Below are 16580 nucleotides of genomic sequence, written 5' to 3'. Positions count from 1 at the left end.
CACCCACCTCTGTGCGGTAGAGAGGCCCCTGCCCCTGGATCCCTGTCAAGTGGAGAGGGAATCCCATCAAAAGCAGAAGGTCATGACCTCAGGCAGTGAGAAACGTGGGCAGCAGTGACCTGGAGGGTCAAGGCCACCCCTGACGGGCGGTGAAGCCACACGCTCCTTCTGTCTCCTGTGTCTCTCCCCCGTCTTTCTATCTCTGGGTCTGGGTCTCTGTCCCCATCCCCACCCCCTGTCCCTCTTCCCCGTCCTTAACCCCTTCCCCGCCACTCCTCTCCCCCCTTCCTCCCAGCTTCCGCCCCTCCCTCTCCCCCTCCCCCCCCCGCCGCGGAGGGCCGGCAGGGGGCGCTGCGGAGCAGCCTCGGAGGCCCGGGGAGGCGGGGCGGGCGGCGGCCGCGTCGGGACCGGCCGCGATGGGACCGGAGGCGGCGCGGGCGGCGGCGGAGGCGCAGACAAAGGCGCGGGCGGTGCGGAGGGCGGCGCGGAGGGCGGCGCGGAGGGCGCGGGCCCCGGAGCCAGCAAGCGAACGGGGCGCCCGGCTGCGGGGAGTCGGCGCCGCGGGGCAGCACCCGACTCGCGCCCGGACACTCGCGGGGCGCCGAGCCCGCAGGGTGAGCCCGGCTGTCCGAGCCTGCGTCGGGGACGCGGGGGCCCGCGAGGTTCTTGGGCCCGGGGAGGGCGCGGGGGTCCCCGAAGTTCCGGACACGGAGGCTGGGTGCGGCTCGGGGAGCCCCGAAGTTCCAGGGCTTGAGAGGGCGCAGGGGCCCCGAAGTTCCGGAGTCGGGGTCGAAGAGGGCACAGTGCGAGGGGTTCCCAAAGTTCCGGACCCGGCGTTGGAGGAGACTGCGGTGTCCCCGACGTTCCGGGCCTGGGAGAGGGAGGCGGCACGAGGAGATCCCGAAATTCCGGACCCGAGGCTGGAGAGGTGGCAGGGAATCCCCGAAATTTAGCAGTCGGAGGTGGCGCGAGGGATCCCCGAAGTTCTGGGGCTGGCGTTGGAGGAGGCGGAGAATGTGTCCCCGAAGTTCTGGACCCGGAGTTGGGGGGCGTTGCGCCCGTCTCGGAAGTTCCCTGGTCGAGGGTGGCACTTCCCGAAGTTGGGGCGCGCATTGGGCGCCCCGCTTCTGACGCGGATGGGAACTGCTTCCTTACTGAATATCAGGCCCCCCGGACTGGGACGCATGGGGTGGGGCTTCGCCCCCACACGCGATTGGGGATCCTGGGCACCGGGCGGGGTCGGGGCCTCCTTCGGGAGCCCCGCGGCCGGAGGCGTCTGAGGCACATGACTAGTTGGTGAGTAACTTTCCCCAAAGCTGCAAGTCTCGGCAGGACTGTCAGGACCGGAAGGGCCTGTGTTCCTGGGACCCCTGCACCCTGGAACCCTGCTTCGACCCAGGACCCGCTCCCAGCCCGGGCCAGAGCTGCCGCCCCTCCCCCACCCAGGGGCTCCGGTTTCAGACCCTGTGACCGGGGCAGCAGCTGCCCAGGACAGGGTGGGGGGGCATCCCTCCTCTGACCAAGGAGGCCGCTCCCCTGGGGCCTCCCTTCCCCCACTTTGCCACCTCCTTCCGCCAGGTCCCTCCTGGATCCTCCACGGATCCCCCTGGTACAGGTTTTGGGGGCACAGAGGTGAGGGTGGGGAATTCTCCAGGGCAACTCTTCCTGGTTTCTGTGGGGTTGTGGCTAGAGGAACCAAGAGAGGCTGGGGAGCCCCCTCTCCCAATCCTTGGTCCCACCCAGCCCTGCATGGATGGTATTGGGGTTGAGTGGTCATGGGCCATCTGGCACCAGAGTAAACTTGTTTGGCTACATCTTATCTTTTTAACTAGGCTGGGAGCTACCTGGGGGTTTGGACTTTGACTCCAAGATGTGCCTCTGCCCTAGGGTGGAAGCCGAGGTGTCTCTCTGTGGGTTCGGTGGGGGGACTGGTCTCCCAGTAGGCACCTGGTGATGCCCTACATTTTGATAGAGATCCTGGTTTGGGGAGTGATGAGTGAATGTGGCAGAAAATCCCAAGCGGGAGTTGGCCTTGGCCCTTCTCTACCCAGCCCCAAGATTGAGGGGGTTTCCCTGGGACTTCAGTACCTAGCATGCTGAGAAGTTTACACTGGGCTATCAGGGGCCACCTGGCTCCTCCTAGAGAGCCATCTCCTGCTCAAGGTGTTGTGAGAGTTTCCTCCAGGGCCGTTTTGCTCTGGGTGATCTGCCGATTCTCTCACCTTTTTGACTGAGGTTCTCTGAATGGTGTATGTACTTGGTGGTGCTTCCTGAGGTTGGACCCGCTTGGTTTCCCTAAGCCTGTCCTGGGGAGACACTCACAAGCCCCCTGTCCCCCACAGAGGCTGAAACCACACCTCCTGCCATCCTTCTGGCTGCCTCTTGGAGCCCACCCAGCCCAGCCTGACCAATGTCCACAGCCAGGTGAGTCCCTGCCTCCGCAGCTTGGCCCTGAGTCCCCCCCCCCCCCCCGGGGATGCCCAGCCCTGCTGAGAACACTCTCCCCATGCAGGGAGCAGCCCATCTTCAGCACAAGGGCGCACGTGTTCCAGATTGACCCGGCCACCAAGCGGAACTGGATCCCAGCGGGCAAGCACGCGCTCACTGTCTCCTACTTCTATGATGCCACCCGCAATGTCTACCGAATCATCAGCATTGGGGGTGCCAAGGTCCTGGCAGGGCCTGGGTGGGGTGGCAGGCCCAAGGGGTCTCAACAACAGGCCTGGGTCTGGTCGTTGCCTTGCCGGGTGCCTGGGGGCTGGGGTTGGGGAGGAGCCCTGGATCAGTCTCCCTCCCGAAATGGCTCAGACCAAGGATCTCTGAGGAGCTAAGACAAAGTGATCCACTGGGGGTTTCGTATTCATTATTATCGTCAGTCTCATCAACCTTGAACTTTGCTCCCCACCTCTCCCCAGGCCATCATCAACAGCACTGTCACCCCCAACATGACCTTTACCAAAACCTCCCAGAAGTTTGGACAGTGGGCAGACAGTCGTGCCAACACTGTCTATGGCCTCGGCTTTGCTTCTGAGCAGCATCTGACCCAGGTGGGCTGGTAGGATGACACGGTGGGAGGGATGGAGCTGGGCCTATGTCTTGTGGGTATACTGGGGCCCCTGGGCAGGTACTGGGTTTCCAGTCTTCCCAGCTGTAGAATGGGTATCAGAAAAAGCCGGAAGTCCCTTCCTGGTTCCCTGGCTTGTGTCTCAGCTCTGCTGGCCACTTGTTCCAATTTTGGACACACCCTACCCTTCTCTGGGTGCCTGGGATGGGCTAAGAGTTCCCTCACACACCCTAGCCCTACCTTCATCATTGCCTCCCTCCACCCTCTGCTGTCTCTAGGCTTCAGTATTGTCTCATCCATTGTTTCCCTGGATGGTTAGTGCTTTCTGATTCCTAATGAGATCGTGAGGATTTTCTTCTCTTCTAGAAGCTTTAATTTTCCTTTCAAATTTAGGTCTTGAATTAATTTCTGTGGGTGGTATAAGGTAGGAGTATTTTTTCCCACTGAGTATTCAGTTGCTGTTAGACTGTTTTTTGAAAAGATCATCCCCCTTCCCTCCCCCCACCGCAATGAATTGCACTGGCCCCTTTGCCCCAATCAAGTGACTGTGTGTATGTACATGTTTTCTTTAAAGAATGTATTTTCACACTAAGGAAATTTATTTTAAGATGAAAAACAGTGAGTGTGTCCTACCCCAACTGGAAAACTGGTATAAGTGGTAAATGTAAACATAAGTACAGTGAAAATGAGAAAAGGGTGATTTACTTGCCCACTGGCTACAGGTGCCTCTAAGAGGCTCTGAGCCCAAGACCTGCTTTCTCTTTGTTATAAAAAGATATTCACAAGTGTCCCAGGGATTCCAGACAGCACTCACCTGAGGCTCTCCTTGCTGAAATAAGTCTGACGGAGAGGAAAAGGGGATCGATCCCTTTTTCAAGGTGCCTCAATGTAATACACTTCCGTGAACATCCCACCCTCCACCATGATACTCAATCTGATCACTGGGGGCATTTTCTAAGCCTTCTTGCCACTCTTCTAGTTCATGAGATGAACTAGTTCATGAGATGCTCCTGAAGTCGCCTCCATAGTGACACGGCTGGTGCTGGGGGTGGGGGGTGAGGGTGACCTAATGGGGCTCTGGGAGAGGGGGCTGGGTTTTCTTTGATTGTTTGTTCTGCCTTTCCCCCCGCTCCCCCAACCCCACCCCAGTTTGCTGAGAAGTTCCAGGAAGTGAAGGAAGCAGCGAGGCTGGCAAGGGAGAAATCTCAGGATGGCGGGGAGCTCACCAGTCCAGCCCTGGGACTCACTTCCCACCAGGTCAGCACTCCTTGTCCCATGCCTGCCAGTCACTCAACTGCTATTGAGGGTCCAGGTGCTGTGCGCGTGCCCAAGACCATATGCTCACAGATTGTGTAAAGCTAGACCTGTAGCAGAAGCCTTGGAGGAAAAGTGTCAGCAGCACATTCTGGGCGGCTGGCCTAGCCTTAGATCAGGGGAGGCCTAGAAACCAGCTTGGGGCACCTGGGTGGCTCAGTCGGCTGAGTGTCTGACTGCAGCTCAGGTCATGATCTCAGGGTTCGCAAGTTCAAACGCCTCGTCAGGCTTGCTGCTGTCGCACAGAGCCTGCTTTGGATCCTCTGTCCCCCTCTCTCTCTGCTCCTCCCCCACTCGCACTCTCTATCAAAAATAAACGTTAAGAAAGGGAAGGAAGGAAGGAAGGAAGGAAGGAAGAGAAAGAAATCAGCTTAGATGGCAGAGTAAAAACCTGACGGTTGAAATGGCTAAGTAGAGGGGTAGAGTAAAAAAATTGTCCCTGGGGCACTTTCCCCTATTAATTTATTCAGCATGATCTACTGACCACCTACTGTGTGGGAAAGAGGGTTTGGGAGTTGAAAAAGTAGGCTGGTCCCTGCCCTCAGGGCTCATGGTCCAGGCTGGGAGGGGGATTTATAATGAATTCAGCCTAGTAGAAGGCTTCCTGTCAGAATCTTAAAAGCATGTTGAAATTTGGCCCCAGGGAAGGGCATTGCTGTGAAGGAATAGCATAGAGATTTCACATTGCCCCCACCCCCTTGCAGATTTTGAATATCTCAGTGGGTTTATTTAGACCAGCAGGCATCAAGTGCGCTCCTGGGAGCTTGGTGAGAGCCCAGGCAGGCAAGGTGGGGGTACAGTGCTCAGAACTCTGGTCCAGGGACCATGGGGAGCCAGAGAGGGTGGAAGAGGAGAGGAGGGGCGCGCTCCCATCCCAGTGCTGGAAAGGACCCCTGTCCTCAGTCACAACCCCAGTAACATCAGCCCTGACCCCAGCCATGACCTGACTGGTCCTTGACTGAAGCCACCACCCCCCCCAGTGTGACCCCGCTTCTGCCCACGCCTTTAGGTGCCCCCAAGTCCTCTCGTCAGCGCCAACGGCCCCGGCGACGAGAAACTGTTCCGTAGCCAGAGCGCGGACGTCCCCGGCCCCGCAGAGCGCGAGCGGCTCAAGAAGATGCTGTCCGAGGGGTGAGGGGGTAGGGCCGGGCATAGGGCGTGGCAGGACTGCTGGCACGGAGAGGGACTTCGCTGAAGTCGAAGGGCGGCGGGATCTGTGTACCCAAGGCCGGGGGAAGGAGAGGCGCCTGACTCGGATCCTGCCCCTTCTGGAGCCGACCTCGCCCCTGGAACGCGCTCCCGCTTTGACCACGCCCTCTCGGGGCGGACCCTGCCCCTACCTCGCCGGCTCCTCGGGGCTAACCCTGCCTCTTTTACGCCTCCCCGGCCAAATTCTAACCCCCCGGGTGCCTCCCCACCCTCACCCCGTTCTGCGCACACCCCGGCGGGCTGACCCCGCTCCCCATTCCGTCTGTCTCCCTGAGCCGACGCCAGGCACCTACTTTCACCTCGCCCCCGACGAGATCACGCTACCCCGCGAAGTCCCCACCCACGGCCCCGCCCCCCAGCACCGCCCCGCCTCCGGCACCGTCCTGCCCTGCCCCCAAACGCAGTGCTGCCCAGCCTCGCCCCAGCCAACCCTCGCGTCCCTGCAGCTCCGTGGGCGAGGTGCAGTGGGAGGCCGAGTTCTTCGCGCTGCAGGACAGCAACAACAAGTTGGCGGGCGCCCTGCGAGAAGCCAACGCCGCCGCCGCCCAGTGGAGGCAGCAGCTGGAGGCCCAGCGTGCAGAGGCCGAAAGGCTGCGGCAGCGGGTGAGGGGATCCCTCCCTCCCAGAGACGCTCAGTGGCCCCCCCGGCAACTGTGGAGCCCCTGCCTCCGTCCTGGGTTCACTGCCTGGATGTGTGATCTCAAGGCTGTTCCCCTGAGCCTCAGTTTCTTGTTCTGTAGTACGGGTTTGAGATCATGTCACTCTTTGTCAAACCCTGAAGTCCTGCCTGCTTCAAATCAGAGGGGATGAGTACCTCGTCACAGGTGTGCCTGAGCAAGGGGCAGATTCCCCGGGGTCAGGAGAGCGCAGGCTGGGGGTCTCAGGGGCTGACATGCCTGTCCACACAGGTTGCAGAGCTGGAGGCCCAGGCAGCCGCGGAGCCACCCTCAGTCAGTGAGAAGGAAGGGCCAGGCCAGTCACTGGAGCAGCTGGAGGCGCTAGTGGAAACCAAGGACCAGGTGAGGGCTGAGTGCGTGTCCCTGGGCTTCACCTTCCCTGACCCCTCACGAGGGAGCCAGGAACCCCAGAAGAGACCCTGGGAACTCTTCTCTAGGAGATCCAGACACTGAAGAGTCAGACCGGTGGGCCCCGCGACGCCCTGGACGCCACCGAGCGCGAGGAGACGCAGCAGAAGGTGCAGGTGTGTGTCGTTGCGGGGGGGGGGGGGGGGGAGCCTGCCGAGAGCCAGCCAGCCCTCGGGGGTGGGACAGACCTGGGATCTTTCCTTCCCGATGGGTCCTGGGCAGCTATGTGCCTCCCCGAGCCTGTTTGTTCACCCGTAGGTGGGATCAGGAAGACAGTTACCTAAGGTTGTGAAGGACTGGGACGACCAGGTGCATGGAAAGCCTCAGTTGCAGCCAGTGTTTTGGAAAGGATGATCATCGGCACAGTTTTTCACATTCTTTCATTCGACAAGCCGTTTTCGAGTCCCTGCTGAATTCCCATGCTTGACCCCATCAAGTCCTCACACATCCCCAGCCTGAGATCAGGAGACTGCATTTGAGCCCAAGTCTGACTAGCCTGGCTTTTTTTTTTAATGTTCATTTATTTTTGAGAGAAAGAGTGCATGAGAGAGTTTGGGGGAGGGGAGAGAGAGGGAGACAGGATTCGAAGCAGGCTGCTGGCTGACAGCAGGGAGCCTGATGTGGGGCTGGAATTCACAAACCCTGAGATCATGACCTGAGCCGAAGTTGGATGCTTAACTAACTGAGCCACCCAGGCGCCCCTGGCCTGGCTTTCATTGAAGACTTTATCTGAGAAATGTTCACGGGACACGTTCTGAGTCCCGCAGGTGAAGATGTCAAAGGCTCTAGTGACCCAGAAGAGAGAAGTTGGGGAAATGCTCCCTCTTGCCTCCAGGGCAGAGTGCACGGCATGTGCAAAGACCCTGAGGTGGGGAGACGCTCAACATAGTCAAGGACCCACAAGGAAGCCAGCGAGGCTGAGTTGGAATGAATAAGGAGAGGAAGGAGGGGAGTGGAGTTTGTTCCCAGCCTAATGGGGTCACAGGAGGGTTTTGAGCAGAAGAGGGATGTGATCAGTTCCGTGACATTCAGATTGGCCAAGGGCCCATGGAGTGTCTTGGGCAGAAGCTGCAGGGAGGATAAGAGACTAAGGCATGGCATGGCCCAGAGTGGGGTCTGATGGGATGACACTCAGATGCTGGATGCCCCAGGCAGGGCTGGTGACCCTTAAGGCCTGTTGGGGCCTCAAATGCTGCCTATCCTCCCCCTGCAGGACCTGGAGACCCGCAACGCCGAGCTGGAGCACCAGCTGCGGGCAACGGAGCGCAGCTTGGAGGAGGCGCGGGCCGAGCGGGAACGGGCACGGGCTGAGGTGGGCCGGGCCGCACAGCTGCTGGACGTCAGGCTGTTTGAGCTGAGCGAGCTGCGGGAGGGCCTAGCCCGCCTGGCAGAGGGCACGCCCTGAACCTGGCTGCAGGGTCTGCGTGGGAGCCGGGGCCTGCAGGAGCTGGTTTTATACGCAGGATTCCCGCCTGGGGCACGAGCCGGGCCGCAGGCGGCACAGTGGGCCGTTCACCCTGGCAGGGACTGGGGGCCTAACTCAGCCCGGGGAGGGCCTGGCCATAATGCCTCAGCTGGCCCTGGCCGCTCACAGCTCAAGGGCTGTTTTGGGGCTTTTCGTTGTGTAGAATTTCTAGAATCCCCAGGGCGCGTGCTGGTGCCCACATTACATTTCTAAGAGTGGCTGTGCCTGTGTGTGTTGTGTGGGCACCCAAGCATCTAACCGCCGTCCCTGGACCCCTCTACCTGCTTCCTCTGCGATGCACCTCGGCCGCCTTCAGGCTGTGTAGGGCTTAGTGAACCACTTGCCAGTGAGGAGAGGGAGTTTCAGAGCCTGACGAGCATGCCCAGGCCACACAGCCAGGAGCCTGGCTCTGCCCAGCATAGCTGTCCCTACCTACCCGGGCTCAGCTCACGTCTGGACCGGTTTGCCCTCAGGTGGCCCTTGGTTAAGCACCACCCCCCCCTTTACTCTGGCTAGAAACCCCAAATCCCACCAGGTGAGCAGATAGAGAAGCTCCTAGAACATGGTAGTGTTCACTACACATGGGAGTCATTTCACTGAACCTGACGGCTGTGTTTGGAGAGGGGTGCCATTGGTGTGCCCATTTTCCAGATGAGGGAACTGAGGTTCAGAGAGGGCTTCTCAAACCCAGGGTCACCTGGCCAGAATGGCCAGCACTGCAGTTCAAAGCTTTGGGCCTGGCCCGATGGGAATGGAGAACTGGGGCTGTGGTGGGGGCGACATGATGTTCTAGGGGACTTGGGAAGCACCAGCAGCTGAACCCTCCTCCCCTGCCCCCACTCCCACAGAGTCGGATGGGGAAGTGGAGAGACCCATTTATTTAGTGACTCGTACAACCAACACATCTTGGCTTCGGGGCCCCATGGCAATCCCCACCCCCTGCCGAGGTGACCCTGAAGCCGGGTCACCGTGTGTGGAGTTGAGCTCAACTTTGTAGCTGGTATTCTTTCCTCCTCTGCAGCCTGGCTCTTGGCAGAGGCTCTGAGAAGGGGCCGCAGGGCGGGAAGAGCCGTGCGGTGCACCATGTGGGTGTCCGTGGGTTCCAACGACAGGGACAGAGCAGGTCCGGGGGAGGAGAGGACCCCTCTGACCCTTGGTTCCATGAAGGAATCCCAGGCTGGCCAGGCGGGGGCCACACAGGACTCAGGACTGGTCCTGGGTGGGTGCTGGGGCCGAGTGGCCTTCAGGGGGGGCCCTGGGCGGACGCCCCCTGCGGCCCGGCCCGCCACCCTTCTGCCGCTGTAGCACCCGCTCCACCTTCTCCTTGAAGCGCCGGTTCTTCTGCTTGATCTTGGCCAGCTCAGCCTTCCGTTTGGCCTCCAGGTCGGGGTCCTGGCATGGGGAACACCGGGAGGTGGCTGAGCTGGGCAATCGGCCTCCTGGGAACCCTCCCCCTCCCCCTGCCAGCTCAGCCCTCACCTTCCCCTCCAGGATCAGCTGCTTCCGCTTGTTGATCTCCTTCTTTTCATCAAAGTTGGCCGCCTCCAGTTTCTGGCGGGTGGGAAGGAGAGGCCGTCACGGGGGCCCTTGTCTCGAAGGGCGCCCCTGGGCCCCAAGGCCTCCGATACTCACAATCTCACACTCCCTCCGCACCACATTGACCTGCGTAAGGATCTGCAGCACCTTGGCCTCCTCCACCGAGAACTCCTCCAGCTTCTTCTCTGTAGGGGTGGGAGAGGGCAGACATGACAGGGGGAAGGACTCTGGCTTTGGAGTGAGCTCCTCATGCAGGGGGGCATGCAAGACTAGGTCACGTCAGATAAGGGTCAGGCGAGCAGGAGTGGGGATTGTAGACTAAAGGAAGATCGGCAGACTGTTCTTTTTTGTTGTCAGCAGCATTAGGAATTTGACTGGAAGTATTTTCTTTAAAAACACTGTCCTTTAGTAGGAGTGCCTGCCTGGCTGGCTCGGTCGGAAGAGTGTGCGACTCCTGATCTTGGGGGTCCTGAGTTTGAGCCTCACGTTGGGTGTAGATGTGACTTAAACACTGTCCTCTAAAGGGCAGAGATTTCTGAGTTTTAGGACAGTCTGTGCAGTGATTATAGATTTCTTGGTCTGGGCTACAAATTAAATCATCCCGGTGGGGGAAGAGGGGTGGTGTTAAACACATCCAGACCCTGTGCCTGGGGCCTCCGACTCATCCACAGCGACCATCCATGCACCCCAGTCTGAGAAACCTAAGTCCCTTCCCACCGGATGTGGCTTTCAGCTGCTGAGGACCACTGTGGGAAGCTTCTGTTTTGATAACTGGGCTAAAAGCCTTCATTTGGGATTGCATCGGAAGGAAAGTGCAGTTTAAGCCTGCTCACGTGAGCAGCTTAGCAGGTGTCTGAGGGGGTGAGTGGGCATCTTGCCCAGAGGCACCCGCCTCCCCCACTCCCATCCCTCTACTCACTGATCTGCTCCTCGATGGCATGTACCAGGTGGATGTCATACTGCGTCACCAGTGTGATGGCCTGTCCTTGCCGCCCTGCAAGGACGTGCCATAGTTACCTGCTGCATGCTAGGGGCCAACAAAGACAAGTTTGGCCACTAGGCAGCTCAGGGCTCCTCTTGATGGGAACAGAGTTAAGAACTTGGTGAGCTGGTGAGGGCAAGTCCATCCCAGAGACAGCAGGAGAGGCAGCTCTCCTGTCAGGCTGGCTTTACACGGGGGCCGGTGATATGGCCGACTTCCCTCTGGGGCGTGGCTACCAGGGAGTTATGTCGGCAATAAGCCTCGACGGGCCTTGGCCCAGATCTGTGCACACGCTAGTTTCTCTATTCCTCATTTCTGTGAGGGTGACTGGTGCTGGAACAGCACTGACAGCTGATGAGGCCCGTGACCTTTGGAGCAGCATTCGTGTTACCTGTCGTTTGAGGAGGAAGTGGGCGCAGAGAGCTGATATGACCTGCCCAGGACCACAGGGCAGGGGAGAATCTCGTAAGCCAGAGCACTCCCTGCCTTTGCTTTTGAAAGGATGATTCCTCCAACTTTTAAGCACTGCCTCTCACCTGCGGGCTATATCCCCACATCTTCTCCCACCAGCCCGTGACTTTGGTTTCTTATGGTGCGGGCAGGTTGGAAGGACAGTTGTCCAAGGGCCACCCCGCCCCGTCCACTTACCTGCACGGGCTGTCCGCCCGACGCGGTGTATATAGATCTTCGGGAGCCCGGGGGTGTTGTGGTTGATAACCACTTGCACTGTGGGAATGTCCAGGCCTCTGTCCACACGTGGAAACCAAGATGGGGACTCACCCAAGGTCACACAGCTGTGAAGTTGGGGCTGCCCCAGTTCTTGCCCAAGGTCAGCCCTCTCTCTGGTCCCTCTGTGGGGGTGTCACTGGGCCTGCACATGGGAAGGAAGACCCTGGGGCCACTCACCGGGAGGCCACGTCTGTTGCAATCAGGATCCTATAGATGCTGGACTTGAATTTGGCCAGGGCAGCAAAGCGTTCTTTCTGGTGCCAAGTTGGGGAGAGAACTGGGGGTCAGGCAGCATCTCAGCAAGCGTTTGAGGACTTACTGTGTGAGGCCTGGGACAGGGTGGAGTCTAGGACAGTCCCACCCTCACAGGGCTCACCCATGAGAAGGCCACACCGAGGCAAAAGGGTGGCAGGAAGTATTCTAGGCAGAAGGAAGAGCCTGGGCAAAGGCCCTGAGGCTGGGACGAGTCTCCAGGGCAAGGCTGGGAGTGGGGTGGGGGTCTCAGGGGCGGCCTGATCCCACACCTGTTTCATCATGGAATGCAGAGCCACGGTGGGGAAGTTGAATTTACGCAGCATCATGCACAGGATCTGGCAGGTCCTGGTGGGAAAGACACACTGTCAGCCCCTGCAGAGCCAGGGCCTCGGGAAGGCACTCTTGCCCCGGCACCCCCAAGACCACAAGTAGGTGACCCTGCACGGCTGGTAAAAGAGAAGCAGGGGTGAGGGGTATCCTGCCTGCTGACGTCCTCTCTGCCGACCCCTTCCCTGGCCTAAACCAATGAGAGCCAGCCCTACATCCAGACTTCTCTGGTAGCCAATACATTCTTGGAGGGCAGCAGCCAATTAGGAGGTCTCCTCGATGTGATGTAGACTGCGTGATCTACTCTGGCTCATGCTTGAATAGCCTACAGCCTCCTGACAATCTCCCCAGGAGCTTCAAAGGATTCTGAAGGCCTCTGTGACTGTAGAGAGGACAGCCCTGGGTACTGGAGCTGATACGCCAGGCCTTAGTGACACCCCTAGACACAGAGAAGAGGCTGCTCCAAGGCCTTCCCGGCTGCTGCAGGGGTTTTCCGGGGAGGGCCAGAGGCCCCTAGACATTTTGGTTAAGAGCAGGTCTGAGAAGCCCTAAATCCCGGCTCCACCTTCACGAGGGGAGATCTCGGCAAACCGCTTGACCTCTCTGGGCCTCCTTGAGCAAATCCTCTGAAATCTCTGGTCTGAGCAGAGGCCCTGGAGTGCCAAGACGGGCTGTGTGCCTCATACCTCTCGGGCCTTCAGAAAGAGCTATGGGAGGAGATCTGGGGGGAGGAGAGGGGCAGACCTGCCCATGCTCACTTGCACGTGTTGGTGAAGATGATGATGGACCAGTCCTCGTGCTCATCCTGGAAGTTCTGAATCAGGTGGACCAGATAGGCATCCTTGACCTTCTCAGGCACCAACAGGTAGCGCTGGTCCAGCTGTTCCACCGTACGCACCCTGGGGATGGGCGGACTCAGTTTCCCCTACTGCCGAATGGAGCCAATGCCCCACACCATCCGTGGGCAATAACCTCTGCTGAGTGTGACCCCCAACCCTATGCCTTGCCTGCCCTGCCCCCTGGAACCTGGCTGTGGACTCACGGGGCCTGAGCCTCCCAGAAGAAGGGCTGGTTGGTGGCCAGACCCTGAAGCTCTCTGAGCGTGTCAGTCAGTGTGGCGCTGAAGAGCAGCGTCTGTCTGCGAGTGGGCACGGCTGCCAGGATGGTCTCCAGGTCCGCAGTGAAGTCAGTGCAGCCCTGTTCCAACAGCCGGTCGGCCTCATCCATCACCTGCAGCACAGGCGGCGGGGGGCAGGGCGTAGTGGATCTGGGGTGAGGGCACCGGCCAGGGCCTGATCACGTGCCCAGCCTGGCCTGCCTCCCGCACGCCTCCTGCCCAGCCTTGGACGGGGGCCCTGAAACATTCTCCCTCCGGTTCTCAGACATCTGCACCCTCAACCATCTCAGCTCCTCAGAGAGGCCCTGTCCCCAACCACCCTGGCTAGTCCCCTTCTTGTTGATCCCTCAGCTGTCCTAATCACCCCTTTCCTAATGCTCTACTGGATGGACATGTGAGACACATGTCCTAAAAGGATGAATCAGTGCCCCAGACCGACTCACCAGGAAGCGGATCTTCTTTATGCTGAAAGTGTTGGAGCTACGGAGGTGGTCGGCCAGGCGCCCTGGTGTGGCGATGACCACATGTGGCTTCCGGGACAGCTCTAGGGCCTGGGCCACCATGTCTGCAGGTGGAATATGAGAGGTGGGTCTGGGTAGGGGGGTCTGAGGCGGCAGGGGTCCCCTACCCAGAGCCTCCCTGGGCCCCCTGTACCCATGCCGCCGACAATGATGCAGTCTTTCAGGCCCAAAGGCTTCCCCAGGACCCGGAACTGCTCTGCAATCTGGTAGGCCAGCTCCCTGTGGATGTGAAGGGGCCAGGCTGGGTTAGATGGGGGTTCTGTGCCTGCTTCCCATTCCCATGTGTACGTCTCAGACCTCCCAACTGGCCCTCCCCTGCTCACACACCCACCATAGCTCCCAGTGCCCTTGGGATAAAGGCTCGGAAACTGTACACTGGAACCCTGTTGTGGACCCTGCCCTCTCACCAAGCTGAGACCCACAACACCCCCATGGCCCTTCTCCCTCCAGTCCCACCCAAACTGGCCTGTCCTCTTCAGCAGTGGCCTCGACACCACAATCACCAAAGCCTGAAACCTAAGCGTCAGTCCCCTCTTCCCTGGGACTGGTCAATGTCCAAGTCCCCTCCTCTCTACCCCATCTCTGCCCGGGCCTCTCCCTGGCCCGCGTGCCCACTTCCTATCCTCCATCTTGCCCTGTTCTGCTCACATACCCATAGAATTGATTCTAACTCTCTTCCTGGCATTCTGGGCTTGTCTCAAGTTGTCTCTCAGAGGCCAACTTGCTCCCTGCCTCTCTCACACCTCTGCACAAATGCATTATAGCAGTTCCCTCTGCCTATAGAATATCCTTCCCCAAACTTGTCCCTTTAAGACACCCCATGAATGAAGTCTTCCTCCACTGTCCCTTCCCCAGGCCACACCCTCACAGCATGCAGTGCCTACCTCTCCTACAGACTGTTACAGGAGTTACCAAGTCAGCTTCCATATTTGTTGGCCCAAGAACAGGAGATGTGTGTACATCCTAGGCTATAAGACTATTGATAGCTCCTGTCCAGCCACTTGCTGTGAGACAAGCCCTGTACTCAGCAGTCTTCACACATTATCCTTGTTAATTCTGTACCTCCCGTGAGAGGCAGGCATGATTTCTGTCTCCATTTTAAACACAGGGAAAGCACGCTAAAAGAGGTAAAGGTGCTGGTCCAAGAGAACACAGATGGTTAACTCACCCAGGAACCCTGTGGGGTGCTCACCTGGTGGGTGTCAGGACAAGGCAGAAGATACCATAGGGATCCTCAGACAGCTTCTGCAAGATGGGCAGGACAAATGCTGCTGTCTTGCCACTGCCTGTCTTGGCACAGCCCAAGCAGTCTCGACCTGGGTGGAGAGCGAACTGGCATTAACACACCCCAGGTGTAGACAAATGTTCCATCGGGCAGAGTTTGCAATAGTCAATGTTTATTTATTTATTTATTTATTTATTTATTTATTTTTTAATATATGAAATTTATTGTCAAATTGGTGTCCATACAACACCCAGTGCTCATCCCAAAAGGTGCCCTCCTCAATACCCATCACCCACCCTCCCCTCCCTCCCACCCCCTATCAACCCTCAGTTTGTTCTCAGTTTTTAACAGTCTCTTATGCTTTGGCTCTCTCCCACTCTAACCTCTTTTTTTTTTTTTTTTTTCCTTCCCCTCCCCCATGGGTTTCTGTTACGTTTCTCAGGATCCACATAAGAGTGAAACCATATGGTATCTGTCTTTCTCTGTATGGCTTATTTCACTTAGCATCACACTCTCCAGTTCCATCCACGTTGCTACAAAAGGCCATATTTCATTTTTTCTCATTGCCACGTAGTATTCCATTGTGTATATAAACCACAATTTCTTTATCCATTCATCAGTTGATGGACATTTAGGCTCTTTCCATCATTTGGCTATTGTTGAGAGTGCTGCTATAAACATTGGGGTACAAGTGCCCCTATGCATCAGTACTCCTGTATCCCTCGGATAAATTCCTAGCAGTGCAATAGTCAATGTTTAATGAGCAGTTACCATGTGCCCATACTGGTCCATGCCATTTACATCCTAGGCATCCTGACAAATCCTAGGAGGGTGAGACTATTACTGTTCCCATTGAATAGAAAGGGAAAACAAGTCTCAGAAATGTGCCCAGGACACACAGCCAGTGAACAGCAGGCTGGACTGGAATCTACATCCACCTGACCTAAGATGCCACGATCTCATTTTGACCCCCTCACAGAGCGTCTGAGTTTGGGGAAACCTGAATGCCCTCATCCAATTTGCATCCTAAGGCCCCCTACTTATTCCTTCATTTTTGTTTATTTAATCCCTCCACTCGTCACTTCCTAAGGTTTCCTAAGGGCATCTCTTTAATGGCAAACTGGGTTGGGCCGTTAGAGTGGGGAGCAGAGTATTCACTGGACCAGAGTTCTGCATTTACTGGCAATCTTGACAACCTCAGAGTCCATTTGTAAAACTTAGATGGTAGCGCAACCAAATTTTCCCAGCAGTATCCGATTCATCCTGTGCTCTGAGGTCACGAAAGTTTCTGAGATTACATCACTTGTGTATGGGCACACAGGGAGTGAACTGTGCAGCCCGAACGCCAACACCTTCCAGTCTACCTTTGGGATCCAAGCTCGCCGGTAACGTCCAAGCTTATCCCTCCACTCGCGGAACTGGCGCGAGCAAAGGCTGCGAGAAGGAAAGGGAGCCGACAGGAGTGGGGAGGTTTCCTGGGGAAGAGGCGGGGCCACACTTACCCTCCAGGATGGCGGGGATGCAGCCGAGCTGTACAGGCGTGGGTTGCTTCAAACCCAGCTGCCGACATTGTTCCACGAGCCACGATGACAGCCCCAGCGAAGCGAAGCCGGCCATCCTCCCCGCCAGCTCCGACTGAACCACTCGCGTGAGCTGCGCTTTCCGGCGCGAACCGATGACGTCACGGAAACCTTATAGCTTATTGGATAGTCTGCCGCGTGGTCCCACCCCCTCTAGCTCACTCTGCCATT

General features: G+C 58.1%; 2 protein-coding genes across 6 annotated transcripts; one reads left to right on the top strand and one right to left on the bottom strand.

The window, feature by feature from the left end:
* Positions 1 to 474: 474 nt before the first annotated feature.
* Positions 475 to 8570, top strand: HOMER3 (homer scaffold protein 3). Of its 5 annotated transcripts, none has more exons than XM_042978657.1 (10): positions 475 to 614; positions 2343 to 2424; positions 2513 to 2669; positions 2916 to 3047; positions 4214 to 4321; positions 5388 to 5509; positions 6034 to 6190; positions 6496 to 6606; positions 6702 to 6788; positions 7886 to 8570. In XM_042978657.1, exons 2-10 carry the CDS (start codon positions 2411 to 2413, stop codon positions 8075 to 8077), a joined length of 1080 nt encoding a protein of 359 aa, XP_042834591.1. In that variant the 5' UTR covers positions 475 to 614; positions 2343 to 2410; the 3' UTR covers positions 8078 to 8570. The 5 variants fall into 5 exon arrangements, with proteins under 5 accessions (XP_042834591.1, XP_042834596.1, XP_042834593.1 ...); XM_042978662.1 differs by lacking the exon at positions 7886 to 8570 and adding an exon at positions 6931 to 7216; XM_042978659.1 differs by lacking the exon at positions 475 to 614 and adding an exon at positions 643 to 1296.
* Positions 8571 to 8727: 157 nt separating this feature from the next.
* DDX49 (DEAD-box helicase 49) lies at positions 8728 to 16486 on the bottom strand. Its single transcript, XM_007088370.3, has 13 exons — positions 16332 to 16486; positions 14797 to 14920; positions 13738 to 13823; positions 13527 to 13648; positions 13009 to 13196; positions 12725 to 12865; positions 11909 to 11984; positions 11562 to 11638; positions 11304 to 11401; positions 10593 to 10667; positions 9770 to 9858; positions 9617 to 9688; positions 8728 to 9529 (listed from the first exon to the last, which is right to left on the bottom strand). The coding sequence occupies exons 1-13, from the start codon at positions 16444 to 16446 to the stop codon at positions 9341 to 9343; spliced, it is 1452 nt and encodes a 483-aa protein (XP_007088432.2). The 5' UTR covers positions 16447 to 16486; the 3' UTR covers positions 8728 to 9340.
* Between the last annotated feature and the right edge of the window lie 94 nt (positions 16487 to 16580).

The sequence above is a fragment of the Panthera tigris genome, chromosome A2 (genome assembly GCF_018350195.1).
Source record: "Panthera tigris isolate Pti1 chromosome A2, P.tigris_Pti1_mat1.1, whole genome shotgun sequence".
NCBI lineage: Eukaryota > Metazoa > Chordata > Mammalia > Carnivora > Felidae > Panthera > Panthera tigris.
This window is presented reverse-complemented; position numbering and strand designations above follow the sequence as displayed.